Here is a 14,141-nt window from a genome sequence, read left to right as displayed (position 1 = left end):
CAGATCACAGTTATGTAGGTTAGCCAAGTCCAGAAAAAACGGGGAGAGACTTCAGAAAGACTGAATCAAGCCAGGAGAATGGGCTACACAATGACGGATCAAATTCAGCATGGATCAATCGAAAGCAATGCACCTTCGAGAAAACAACCGAACCCCTCACACACCTCGCTTAGGAAAGGGGACCCGCACAGCACTGCGGACGGCTCCATGCCAACCTCCGCTCACACATGCACATGTAGTAAAAACCACAGCACCGAACGGCTGGGCTGTGCAAAGAAGGGGGTGGGTACGACGGGATTTTATAACGAACAGAACAGCCGCGTCTGGACACGGCGCAGCGCCGGCCCTGCCACCGCAGGGAACAGGATCGTGCAGCCCGGGCCGGTGCGGAGCAGGACCGCCGGAGCCTGGGAACAGGGGCTGGGCCAGCGGCCGCCACCCGCCCCGCCAGCGTCTGCCTCCGCCCCGGGAGGCTCCGGCCCGCCACGGGCCTGCGTCCCGCGTCCCGGCCGAGGGGTGCCAGCCCGGCCCCGCCCGTGTCTCCGTCCGTCCGTCCGTCACCGCTCGGGACCCCTCGGCCCGGGACCCGCCGGGCCAACGCCCAGGGCGCCCCTCGCCAGGCCCGGGGACCCCTCGGGCCACTCCCCGGCAGGGAAACGCTCCGCACTCACCACGCGGCCGCAGCCTGGGCCCGCCACATCCTGGAGCCGGGCGGGGGGGGGGGGAGAGTCCGCTGCGCCCGGGCCCCGCCTCAGCAGCACGGGCCGCGCGCCGCCCGGAAGAGCCGCGGCCAGGGTCAAGCGGGAGCGGTCCGCGCTGCCAGACGGCCGCCGCTTCCGGGAGAGGCGGTCCGTCCCCAAGCCCGGCCGGGCCGGAAACACGCCGCCGCAAGGAAGGTTCCGGGCTGCTGCTGCCGCCGAGCGCGGAGAGAGGGACGGACGGTGCGTGGCGAACACCGCCTGCTCCCCTCCCCCCCTCGGCGCGGGGCAGGGCCTAGGGCCGGGCGCGGCCCGGGGTGGGGAAGAACAGAGCCCGGCCCGGCCCTGTGGCAGCGCCCGCCCGGCAGGGTGTGAAATGTTTTGTTTCAAACTTTTTCAGAAAAAAAAAAAAAAAAGAGAAGTTTTGTTGAAAAACACCGGTCCCGGTGGTCCCAGTTCCCGCAGAACGGGCCGGGCAGGAGACCTCGCAGAAACTCTTGGGGAGTCGTTAATGGCCGTAGTGAATAACACAAACACGCGTAAAGCCCCCGGAGTGTACAGTCCCAGGCCATGAAAACAGGCGGCGGGCGGAGGAAAGGGGGACCAGGCCCAAGCACAGACCGCCCCGGTGTGAGTCCTGCCCAGAGTCACGACGCACAGTACTGAACAGGCCGCTCACTGAACACGCATCCATGGACGTCGAGGGGACGACGCCCGGCCTATAGGGCTGAGTGGATGTGTAAGTCTGGGAAGGATCCGGACCTGAGCCACCAGAGCGATTACAACGCCACATTGCAACACATGCCCGTGTCCTGGGCAAAGCTTACTGAGCTAAGTTTGTGTGTCATTGTGGGCCGGAGATGGTGTGTGATTCCATGGGGCCGGGAAACCACTGACCTCCAGGAATTTAGGCCTGGTCTACACTGCTCTCCATGGGAGGTATTTCTTGTCGACTTACTTACGTTGCCATACCACAGCATATTCATGGCGCTGCGTCAACCAGAGATGCCTTCCGGTTGACACAGCCTCACTCTTTTTGGGGAGGTGGATTAATGGCGTCAACTGGAGAGCACTTCCAGGATTGATTGAGCGGGTCTCCACGAGCTGCTCAATAGATGCTGCTCTGCTGGCAGTGTAGACATACCTTAGGCGGGCAAATTCACGAAGGCTGTAACACCTCCAGGGAGTTACCACAACCTGGAGGGAGTCTCACATTTACTGGTTCAAAATGGATTCTCTAGGTGTAACAGACAAAGAAAGGACTTTTAATATAGAAAGGCTGAGGTTAAACTGACTCGGACAGGACCGTCTATCTGGTCCAGCAAATGGACAGGATCTCTGATCCATGGAGGGCCCCAACAATCCATAGGGAAGAGCTGGAAGGACTTTAGCCTGCTGGGGCAATAAGATTGAGCTGAAGGTGTTATGAACTTGTTACCAGAGGAAAAATCTTTGTGCAGGGTTTGAAGGATTGATCACAAACCAGAGCCCTTCTTGGGGTTAGGGGTGATCTCTGCTAAGCTTACTAGCATGCATGTCGGTTCCTTTATTGCTTTTAATATGTTTTCTCTGTACTACTTTATACCTTGCTGTGGAATAACACTGCGTAGGCAGCGAACTGTTCAGCTTGGAAATACCCTGGTCAGAAGGGAGATGGACACGTGCCTCCACCCAAGAGAGCTGGGAACGGAGGTGTCTAGAGTGGGTACCCTTGCGGCACCACAGAGGGGAAATACAAGTGCAGTTGTCCTGAACTGTGACACACAGCGCGAGGGTTACTTTTTTATTTAATCCTTGCTTTCTTCTATTTTAGGTTTTTTTGTTGTTTTCTAATCTTGCCTTCTGCTTGTTTACTTTGTTTTAAGTTTTACCTTTGCTTTGTAGATGTTTTGATTAACCCTAACCCTTTTGATATCTGGGCGTGTATGTTTTGTATGCTGATTTCAATAAAGATACGGTTGAGAAAACGGAATATTTGCAGTTTTACCACTAACATGTCATAGTTACTTTAAACAGTAGAGGGCCTCAATAAACTAAAAGACACAAATCAGCAAACCCAGAAAAGTTTGCTACTGATGAATCTGAGCTGAAGCCCACTGAAGTCAATAGAAAATTCTGCCAACTTTATTGGCCTTTTGAGCATGTTGGGATGGGCTATTAATACAAGTATATCAAGTTGCCAAAGATACAATGAAGCACAAATGTGTAATCTCTTTTAAATGGCTTTCCCTTTGTTTTCAGTGCAGAGAAAAAATTCTCCATGCCACAAACTCTCCACTGGAAGAGGAGTCTTTCCACTGACTTTAACTGGAGTTGGATTGGGCTCAGACGGTGGAATAGATACATGGGCCCAGAACCTTCCCCTAGAGCCATGCCTGCTGGGGACCCTCGGCATGCAGTTTGCTCCCCTTCTACACCGAAGGGTGACTCAGCCACCTCTGCTGCGCCATTGCCCTTTCCCCTGATCCTGGAGTCCAGGGTCTGTGCTGGGGGAAGCAGCAGAAACTGGGTAGGCAGGGGAACAATGGGTGATCATTTTGCCAACCCCAGCCTTTAAAAAATCATGAGTGAGGTCTCACAAATCATGAGATTGTCTTGAAAATCTTGAGCCTTTAAAATGATACATTGGGGTTCTTTATATTTGTTTCCAGGTCTGAGAGTCATTATATGTCACCTGTTCAATATTTCCACTGCAAACATGAGGGCTAGAAACTGCAGGTTGAAATTCCCAGGTAATAACTTGACTCCTGTAAGTGGGACTTGAAGAAAAACACCACATATCATGAGGCTCGTGATAACGTCATGACAGCTGGCAATACTGTGGGTGAGATGGAGTGTGCTGGGGGTGCCTATTGTACCCTGTTCAGCCCCTGGAAATCAGTCAGGAAGGATAACAGTTTGGGCTGTAAAATCTTCCAAAGCCACATCCCCTCTGGGGCAATCCTGGTCCCACTATAAGCAGATTTTAATCCTTGTTTCTGACGAATTTGAATGCAGTTTGCTGCAGCCTCCACTTGCATTTACAACACATCCCATGCATGTTCTCTGCATCTGATCCTGACAGATATTCTTGGTAGTGTCACAGTTCAGGGGGATTGCATCTGTATCCCCACTCAGGGGTTACCAAGGGCACCCACTCTCAGGCTTCCAGCTCCCCAGATGTCACTTTTTTGGGGTAAAGACATAGGTCCTCCTTCTGACTCGGGTACTTCTAGGCTGAACAGTCCTCTCCCTCCACTGGGAAATACCCAGCAAGACATACTGCCTAAAAACCTTTGCTCCTTGCGTTCTCTCCAGAGGCTATGAATAGCCTAAATGCCGTTAGTCATATGTTAGCACCCAGCAATTTGTAAAGGAGTGTGTTTATTCTAAAGGTGAAAGCAGTACAGAGAAAACATTATAAACAATAAAAGAACCTACATATATGCTGATAAGCTTACCAGAGATCAACTCCAACAAAGGCTCTGATAGGTGTCAGCCCTTCAAACCCCATACGGGTTTTTCTGTGATTAGAAGTTCATAACAGCCTATGCTCAGAACAGCACATCCATGAATAGTTTCATCCTTCCTTTATACAGCTTGCACCTTCGATCTTCAGGTTCCAGGAACAGGTAATCAGCAGACAGTGGTTCTCTCCTCAGCACATAACTTCAGAAGGCTTGAGTTTTTGCATAACCAGAGGTGGAAATTTGCCTTCACCTCCCCCTAGAGACTCCCAAGAAAACCACTTGATAGTGTTTCCCACTAAAGTCCACTCCTCTCTCACCCATTTGTCAATGCAGTCCTTTGAAGATCATACCACTTCTCAGGACTCAGATTCCCATCTCCCCCTTAGAGAAGTTACAAACAGTCCTGGCCCACAGTAATAGATAATCTTTGCGTGTAATACAAAGGACTACAGAGACCCAAACTTAATTCAATAACGTTTTTCAAGCATATTGCAGGAAATGCCATCTCTGTCACAGGTAGCATCAGACAATTGTTCTAGGGTGAACTGGCCTCTGTCTTGCCACCTCTTCTCTTTTTCTTCTCCTGAATCTTTCCGTCAGGGTCACTTCAGGAAGCAGGATATTGGACCAGAACTTAACCCAAAATCCAAACATCCCCAACTGTGGGTATCTTGGGCCCATCTCAGCTGAGAATAAAATACTAATGTAATGTAAGTACAAAATACCTTGGGAAACTGGATTCTGACATCAGGTTTCAGCCATATAACAATAAATACTCTGAGGAGTTTTGTTTGCTTGTTTCTCTCTGTCTCAGTTCTTGTCTCTCTGCCTCCCCAGTTTTACATCCCACAGTCATAACTGCAGTGTCTTATCCTTGACTTGTTCAAACAGACGAACAAGGAAGAGGGAAAGAACGCAACAAACTACAACACGGAGGCAGGACAAATACTAAAAACAAGCAAGAATTACCCACAGACTTGCTGAGAAGGAATATTAGGCACAATTAAAAGACCAGCAAGGCAAGTCAAAAGGCAAAGGAAGGGCACAAAGAGGCAAGGCTGGCAATTAAAACCATCCTAGAGACACCAAATGGGGGGGGGGGGGGAATTGCTGTGTTGCCCCTGTGCCTGCTTCCTCTGCTTGTGTCTGATGCTGCGATCAGATCCACCCTGGTGCAGCTCCACTGAAGTCTATGAGGCCCCCTAGACTCCAGGATCCCCAGTGGCGGAAGTAGGGCCCAGTGCTTCATCTAGGTACCGGGTGAGACCTGAAACACCTTTGGCACAAAGAATAATAATAATAATAACGATGGTAACCCGACATGGGCCGACCCTTACACACATGCAGCTTAGGGCTACACCTCCATAAATCAGGGCCATGGGTTGGCATGTTCGGGCCCAACCCTCCTTTCCCCAGTGAATGGAGATGGGGCCCTGCATTGTGACAGGTTGCTAAGCATGTAATAAGAATGATGCCTGCTTTTCTCTCTCTTTCAGGCACACTCCCAACCCAAATAAATCCCATAATCTGTCAAGGTGAAGTATTCTCCTTTTGCCCTCCCCTTAAGGCTGCCTGCCAGCAGTATTTGCTGTGTTACCGGTGCTGTGCTTGGAAGTCACGTCATGGCAGACACTCGGCAGAACTAACTTTTTTCTTCCTCCACCATCCTGAGCTGGCTTTGTACATGAGAAGTCTCCCTCCAAGCAGTAACTTCAGTTCACAAAGCATCAAAAAGAAGACAGGAGGGACATATGCACCTGAAAACCCTACAGATGGGGCGGAGCTGCTGTTTGGAACTGTTGGTAGTGTCATAAGAGGGGTGTGCACTTAGGGATTCCTTAGCATGGAAGGTAATTAATCACTTCAGTTCAAGGAAGTGCACGAGTCCTAAAGACCTGTCGTGGAGGTGCTCTGAGGACTCCAGAGAGCAAAATCAACATCATTTCATGGGGGAAAAGTTTGCCAAGAACCACCATGCACTGCTCAGCGAGGGAGAGGAGAATGAAATGGTAAGTCACTGTCTCTCCTCTTACATCTCTTGCTCAGCCTGAAACAATGTCTTAGTGTGTTCTGCCGCAAAATTCTACAGCCTGTAGTTTAGCTTTGGATAGCGAGTGACTCCTGTAGCAAACTCTGTAACACGCTGTCAAGGGATTCATTAATATTTTTAAATAGATGGAAGTGAAATTGTTTTAATCTATTGGCAACTGAGGGCATGGCTTCACTGCAATGGGAGCTATGATTTCGGCTCGGATAGCTTTAATCTAGCCAGCACAGCTAAAAATAGCAGTGAAGGTGTCATGGCATGGACTCCGGGACAGCCTGTTAATGCAAATAAGTACCAAGGGTTCCGATAGGTTTGTCTAGCTTGCGCTGCAGCCTGGATGCCCACATCTTCACTGCTCTGTGTAGCTGTGTTAGCTAGCTGGGACGCTCACCTGAGCTGCAATCGGACTTCCGACTGCAGTGTAGACGTACCCTGAGAGTAGCACTCTGACAGGAGAAGAGCTCCACACAGCCTTCAGAGAGATGACTGATTATTTACGTAAGAAGATACGTGTGTCTCGTTCTAACAGACAAAGAGAAAACAGGGGCTTTCCCTTTCCTGAGGCGTTTACAATCTATGGCCTCCTCAGTCCTACACAGGGATGGAGTCATTGAAAGATCAGGGTCTAAAACTGAACAAGACTTGACAAGGGATGCTTGCAGGCATGGGGTGGGAGGGGAGGAATGGGGTAACAGCAATGACCCTGTGGATGCTTTGTTTGGTGAGTCTTATCTGGTGAGGGGTCCAAGGATTTTTTTTTTTTTTTTTTAAATCCCATTTTGCGTGTATGAGAGAAAGAGAGAATTTCTTTGATAAAACTTTATATTTTTAGCTATCAGCTGCTGTGCAGAGTGGCTCCACAAATGCCTCCACTGGTCATGCAAAGCCTTTTAAAAACCTCTAACCTGTATTGATGTGACAAAGTGGGAATTTTTTGTGATATTTTTATGAAGCCAATGTGTGCCTCAGTTTCCCCTATATGCTGCATTTTTATCTAGTGGGTGAAAAGGGTCTGTTTGCGCTCAGGGCAGCGTAGGACAAAGGTGTGAGTGGCACGTAGGTATCTGGGACTAAGTGGGTCTTAATCCCCCTTTCAGTGGAAAATCCATGAAGAGGATGGCAAATCCAGTCACTGGGACATTGAAACCTGGCAACCAATGACTATGGATTGTCCCTCCCCCTCCCCACCAGAGAAGCCAAGCAGCATTTCCCCAGCTGAGGAACAAATGACTAGGGGTGTGAGGTGGGAGTTAAGTCTTGGCTGTGGAGGAATCAGGGGACTGAGAGTCTGATGGAGCAGGTCAGACAGAGGGACAGAGCTTTGGGCTCTCTGGACTCTGCTGTAACCTTCATTTCTCGAGCTAACCAGGGACTTCCTATGCTATGATGCAGTCTGCTAATAAGCCCTACTGTGTGACAAGGCTGGCTGTGTCACTGCAGATACTGGTGGAGGTGTATTGCTCCCTAAGATTGTACCGGTCTCCCCCAGGCGTCTGTCTCAGCGGGACTCAGAGCTCACGGTGCGAAGCAGGAGTGCGGAAGGTCCCTGGGGTCCAGTCTAAGGAAGCAGCAAAGCCATGTTGCTTACCCTGAAGGAAGAGTGAGACCCCTAGGGGGTCTGGCACACTGAAGGGGGTGCTCCTGGAGACTGTTGTAAAGCTGGGGCCATAGCACTGATCCTGTGATACGTGGCAATTATATTTCAGTTTTATTTATAGCATTAATTTGAATCCTCCTGAGTCAAAATTATTGGCATGCGTTTCTTGACTCTGGTAAAGATCATATCTCTTGGTGTAATAATGTTCCCGATTACATTGTACAGATGCCGGTTGTTTAAGATTAAAATACCAGCTACAGGTTTAAAGCGTGTTGACAGCTCATTTGAAAACTGGAGAAGATAATCTCATTTCTCTGAGAAATGTTCTATCCCTCTTGGTTGGAGGCTGTGTGGGTAATGAGAAGATGTGTGGAACATCTCGAAGGCCATTGATTTAGGGAATACATGCAACCCTTCCTCATGCCCGTCATGGGACTGTTTGTGTGATTAAAGCCCACTTGCTTGAATAAGACAGGCAGGAGTGGATCCTTCAGAAGCTGGGGTTCATTTCACTGGGATCCCACAGAGCCTGAGCTTGTTGACTTTCAGGGCATGAGGCCGACTCCATCTCTCTTCACAATGATAGCGGAGGGAGAGGAGCCTGTCTAGAACAGAATTTGCCTGACAGAGGGTTAGTGGGTGGGTTGGGGAAAGGGATGGCTTGTTTTAGGAGTCATGTTTTTTTTCAAAAGAGGTTGATTTAAAGGAGTTTTATTAGATTGTTCAGAGCTTCGCGTGGTACAGCAGGGGCAAGAGGGAAAAGGTGACTAAGCTACTTTTGCATCCCTCTGATTTTCAGGGTTACTACAGGCTTATTCAGCTGCTGGCAAAATTTAGAGCAGCCAACGGATTCTAACAGCCTCCTAGGGCCGTTACATCAGCCAGGGATTGTCAGAGCACAGCAAAATCCAGCCATTTCTCCTCCTGTGCCTAGTATTCCCCCCACCACACACACTTACATGACAGACTCAAAGATTTTCATGTAGCTTAACAAAAAAGGTTATGGGTGACTTGATCACACTCTGTAAGTATCTACGTAGTGAGCAAATATTTACTAAGGGGCTTTTCAATCTAGCAGAAAAAGATCTAACCCAATCCAATGACTGGAGGCTGAAACTAGACAAATGCACACAGGAATTGAGGTAAATACATTTTTAACAAGGGTAACTAACCCCTGAAACAATTTCCCAAGGGTCGTGGTGGATTCTCCATCATTGACAAATTTGACATCAAGATTGGATGTTTCCTAAAAAATCTGCTCGAGGAATTGTTGTGGGCCAGATCTCTGGCCTGTGCGGTACAGGAGCGCAGACTTGATGATCGCAATGGTCCCCTCTGGCCTTGGAGTCTAGGAATCCCTATGCTGGAGCGTTGAAGGGCATGGTGCAGAGTGCGGTACGTCAGCAATCTACCAGCCACTAATCCTTCCCATGGAGGGAATCCCTAGCTGCTTCAGTTCTGGCCCCTTTGCACTGCCAGAATGGTGGGAAGGGGCTACAGCTGGGGCCAGTTTCTGGGGCTGGAGCTTCCTACCCTTTCAGACAGATATAGTGGAATCCTAGCACAAGGTAGACACTGAAAGGCCCAATCCTGTTTCCACGGGAGTGCCTGGGAGTTTTGCTATTGACTTCAGTGGAAAGAGGAGCAGACCCTAATGAAAGAGTTCCTAGTTGTTAGCGTATAGACTCTGCTATTGGATTTCTTGTGAGTCCTTCAACCCCTCTTCCAACTCTAACCCTATTACCCATTGTTATAGCAACAGCGCTTTTAGACTGTTGCTCACAAGTTATCTTCCTGCTGTTAGAGCAGAAAAAACCTGGCGATGGGATTGACAGAACTGCAATACTCAGTTGCAGATGTCGGGGCTCCTCGCAGTTTGATCAGACCAGTTTCTTCCCCAAAGAGAAGGCTGGTGCCAGAATTTGCTTGGCATTTACATTTAACTTCTGCCTTATGCATGAATTGGAAATAAAAACCAAGTTATTTTAGTCACGAAGAACAGTGATTTACATGACAATCGTGTAAATGATCCTTGATAGGAGGGAGGGGTGATAGTAAGTGAACAACAGCAGATTCTGCTTCTGGATTCCAATTTAACCAAACAAAGCAACTGTTCTGTGAATAAGCAAAGTTTCTGCCAACAGCAACAGGTCTCACAGCTTTTTGTGATTAGTTGCTAGACCTTTCCTCACCCCTTTTATCCAAGGATCTCAGAGCATTTTAGATTAATTAGTAAAGCCTCATAACACTATTGTGTAACTTAATTTACTGATGGGTAAACTTAGGCACACAGGGTCCAACAATAAGTCACATAGCAGTGTCACAGAGAGAATCCAGGGGTCCTGGTCCATAGTCAACTGCTCTAACCGCTAGAGAATGCTCACCCATTGGCATTAAGTACTCACTTTCTTTCTAGTGCATTAGCAAAATAATAATTGTTTAGTATAAGTGGTTAACACATAGTTCAGGAAACTTGCATCACACTATCAAAAGATGAGCCTGGGAACTTAAATTCATAACTTTGCAAGACACTAAAAATTATGGACTGAATAAAGACACTGGATTTATAGCTTATTACAACAACCTGCCTACCCCTCCACCCCCCTAAGACGGGAGGGATGTTGACAGGCCACGTCACCTTGAATGATTCCTTGATACGTGTTAACTACCTATGCTGAACAATTTGTTCCACCTTGTATTTACCTTTGACACTATGTTTCCCAGACCTGAAGAAAAGCTCTGTGCAAGCTCAAAAGCTTGTCTTTCACAAACAAAAGCTAGTCATATCACCTCACCCAACTTGTCCCTCTAATATCCTGGGACCAACACAGCTACAACAGCACTGCATACATGTAAAACTTTGTTCTTATATAGGGCCTTTTTCTTGAGTCACAGGGTGCTTTGCAAAGGGATTAGCCTCATGTAACAGATGAGGAAATGGACGCACAGAGAAATTAAGTGACTTATCAAAGATCACACAGTGAAGGAGAGGACCCAGGAGTCCTGAGCCCCAGCCCCTGCCCTGATCCCTAGACAATGCTGCCTCCCTCTGAGATATTACTAGCTCCTTGCTCTGTCTTTGGTAGTCTGACATCCAGTTCTTAGCAACCTTCATGTCTCCCCAACAGTGATCAGCGCTCACTGGAGCACTTGAAAATTTGCAAGTGATCCCCAAGCGCGTGGCTCTGTGGTGCTGAGTATGTCAAAGGCATATCAGATGCTCAGAAACTGCCCAAAACAACAATAGGCTAGTAAAAAGAATGAACAGCGATGCTAGAAAGGCTCAAACAGCTCACTCACATCAACAGCTCTGCTGAGTGTACTAATGGGATTCCCAGTACTACAGAAACTGGAGAACTGTATTAATTGTAATAATGATAACACCCTTCTGCTTCCTCTGTGTAGATAGATTTCATCCGCAGCTGACACGCTTTCCAGGGCCTTTGTGGGATGTACGGGAGGTATTATGTAAGGAATGACTCCAGCCATTAGTCAAGCTGGTATTGCAACACCATGTAGGAAAGGGGGAAAAAGAGGAAAGGAGGAGGAAGCAGAACAGCCTGTAACAGGAGAGTGGAGGGAGGGTGTGTGTAAATAAACATACACCTAGATCCACACCTTCCTGGCAGCCAAGGTAAGGGATTTTGTGTAACTATAACTCCTGGTAATCTGGTTTCTACAGTCTTGGCCATCCAGCCAGACTGTATGGTGCCAAACTGTATTGGAATCATATTTGAAAAATGTATTCTAATCTCGTAGGGACCATGGGATTTAAACTTGATTTTTGCGTGGTTTGACCCTGTCCAAACTGTCCAGGACAACGGTGACAGACACCAGTTGAAATGGAACTGATTCCATAAGTCAAATCCCAGCACACCTCGGGTCCATTGTAATAATTGTGCCTACAAATTTACCCTCATTGTAAGCGCAACCATGAAAGGTATGTCAAAGTCCATATGATGTCACATTAACCTGTAACAATAAATGTTGATGGAAAAAGGCACAAAAGACAGAAAGACTGAATTAATTTAAACCAAAAGGGTTTGTTAAGATTATGACTGGTAAACAAGGGGAGTAGAGAACCAAAATTGATGTGTCAGAAAATAGACCTATTGGTGGACAAAATACTGAGTATGGACTATTCTGCCCATCTCTCCCTTAAAAAGAAAAGGCTTTTGGGAAAACCTGGCAGAAGCAGCAGCTCTCTGCCACCAATCACTGCAACAAGCTTTACCAGCATGACTGCCATCCCCACCATCTCCTGGGACCCTGGGCCTTCTTTGTCCTAATCCTGAGAGATGTCCTGACCAGAGTGGGCCAGAGAGAAGGACCCAGCTGACATAGTAACCTCCACTGGCTCTGGCTAAACCCAGAACTCCACCTGGGATGTAAGACTCTGACTCTTCCTTCCCCACCTTATCTTCCTTTCCTCTCTTTCTCCTTTTGCCTTCTGTCTAATAAGAGGCACATTTACCTGGCCAAGACTGCATATTTTGCAACACTGCTATAAGCCTCTGACCAGAGAGGCAATTCAAAGCAGTGCCCTAACCTGGCCCGATGTTGGTACAAGTTTGCCAAGTCTTGGAGTAGCTGATAAGGTCGTGCGCTGGGCCTGTGGTTTTCAAGTAGCAAGCAAAGGAGCTGCATTTTCTGTCTTTGCTGGTCTTTTCTCTCCTCTTTTCTGTGTGTTTGTCTTGTCTTTCTTGGAAACCGGATTGGACTTTGCTGCAGCCCATTGCAACTAACTTTTTTTTTCCCCAAAAAGGACAGTCATTACCACCTTTGTTACCGTCTAAAAGACTATCAAACAAGGCGGCTTTTTTCCCCTTTTAAAAACTCTCTCCCGCTAAAGGAAAAGGGAACAAGGGATGCTGTTAAAATGAAAGCCTTATTCAATACTTTACATTTCAAAACGTGTGTGTAGTGTCTCAAACGATTTGGCACTGATGTTGGCATATTCAAAGCAGGGAGGAGCCACTGCCAAATGACAATGTATTGCTATAATTGATTGTCAGTACAGGAACACACTAGGGCATCTAACCGTGCCCTTAGTATTTATTTTAACCATAGCTTTCCTGGCCGCCCAGGTGGGCGTAAGAACACAAGGGAGTGACTCAGACAACAGGGCAATTTGCATGTAGCATCAGCCTCATGATTTCCCACCCCAATATTTAGATCCTGTGTTTCCTTAAAAGGATCATTCCAGTTTTTCCACGTTCAGGTGTTAATTGGAAAAGGTTGAAAGAGATGCCCATTTAGTGATTCTGTCCTCAGGTATTTGCATCTCCCTGGGAGTTCTCTTGGCAGCTTGACAAAATGAAAATATCGGAGGAATCTGGATCGCTGCTAGGTGGAGCAACATGACTGATAAGGGAGCGTTGGGTTTCATGTGCTGAAGATGGTTATTCATTATGATGATGATGAGTTAAGATAATGGTGCATTGACAAGATTCAGAGGCCCAACACTAGAGCCATTATGGAAGGTGGTAACTGCTCATCACTCACTTGCTGCCCCTACCCTACACATGGAAAGGGCTGAGGTCATGAGGCTGGGCTGCTGTCTCAAGGCCGAAAGCTTGATATTGTACAATCCAGGCCTCAGTGTTTTCAGGCGGAGTTTTACACCTGCATCCCGTTGTCCTTACAGCTTTGATCAGCCCAGGGTCACCTCAGAACTCCAGCTTTGCCAAAAACCTTCATGAAACTGACAACGTTTCTACACCTAGGGCCTCAGCCTGTAATGGAGCCAAGGGAGTTTCTGTGGCTTCGGGTTTCACAGCAGAGCACCAATCAACCCCGGGGCTGTTTGCAGAGTTCTGGGTGAAAGGACAATGTTGTTCTCGCTACGTTTCTTTAAATAAAACACTCTTCATTACCTTTTCTTCTTCTTTGCTCAACAGGAAATATTTGGCTATAAAACCCAAGGGTGCCGGAAAGCCATGTGCATTGCTGGGTACATCTTGTCCTTCGGTGTTCTCCGCCTTGTGTTTTACTGGAAACCAGCGTGGAATGTGTGGGCAAACTGCATCCCCTGTGGGTTGCAAGAAGCAGATGTCACATTACTTAGAACAACAGTAGGTGCCCACTTCCATTTGTAAATTACTTGCTAGCACGTAGGCCATGGGAAGTTGAGGGAATCCGTGTAACCTGGATCTCTGACACTGCTGATGCGTAATACAATAAAACAACGATGTACACTAGGCAACTTTCATCTAAAGGACCCCAAAGTGCTTTACAATATACATACAACGCGTGGGAAGTAGAGGACATCAGCCGAGCTTCATGATATCATATCCTGTCATTCCATGGCTGTGGTGTTTGCTAGGGAATCCACCGCATGCTCCAGAATC

The 14,141-nt window shown here is 47.8% G+C and overlaps 1 protein-coding gene across 1 annotated transcript in view; it reads left to right on the top strand.

Annotated features, from left to right (window-relative positions):
• The first annotated feature begins 6,084 nt into the window (after nucleotides 1-6,084).
• LOC137149328 (probable cation-transporting ATPase 13A4) overlaps nucleotides 6,085-14,141 on the top strand; it is a 53,809-nt gene continuing 45,752 nt past the window's right edge. Inside the window, exons 1-2 of the mRNA XM_067542810.1 lie at nucleotides 6,085-6,156; nucleotides 13,692-13,865. Of these exons, the coding sequence (XP_067398911.1) occupies nucleotides 6,094-6,156; nucleotides 13,692-13,865 (237 nt within the window). The 5' untranslated portion in view covers nucleotides 6,085-6,093. The remainder of the gene's footprint in view (nucleotides 6,157-13,691; nucleotides 13,866-14,141) is intronic.

This window comes from Emydura macquarii, unplaced genomic scaffold, assembly GCF_026122565.2.
Source record: "Emydura macquarii macquarii isolate MOO-44397 ecotype Brisbane River unplaced genomic scaffold, CSIRO-AGI_Emac_v2 contig_729, whole genome shotgun sequence".
NCBI classification, from domain to species: Eukaryota; Metazoa; Chordata; order Testudines; family Chelidae; genus Emydura; species Emydura macquarii.
The sequence above is the reverse complement of the archived record's forward strand: the minus strand, read 5'-3'. Positions and strand labels throughout refer to the sequence as shown.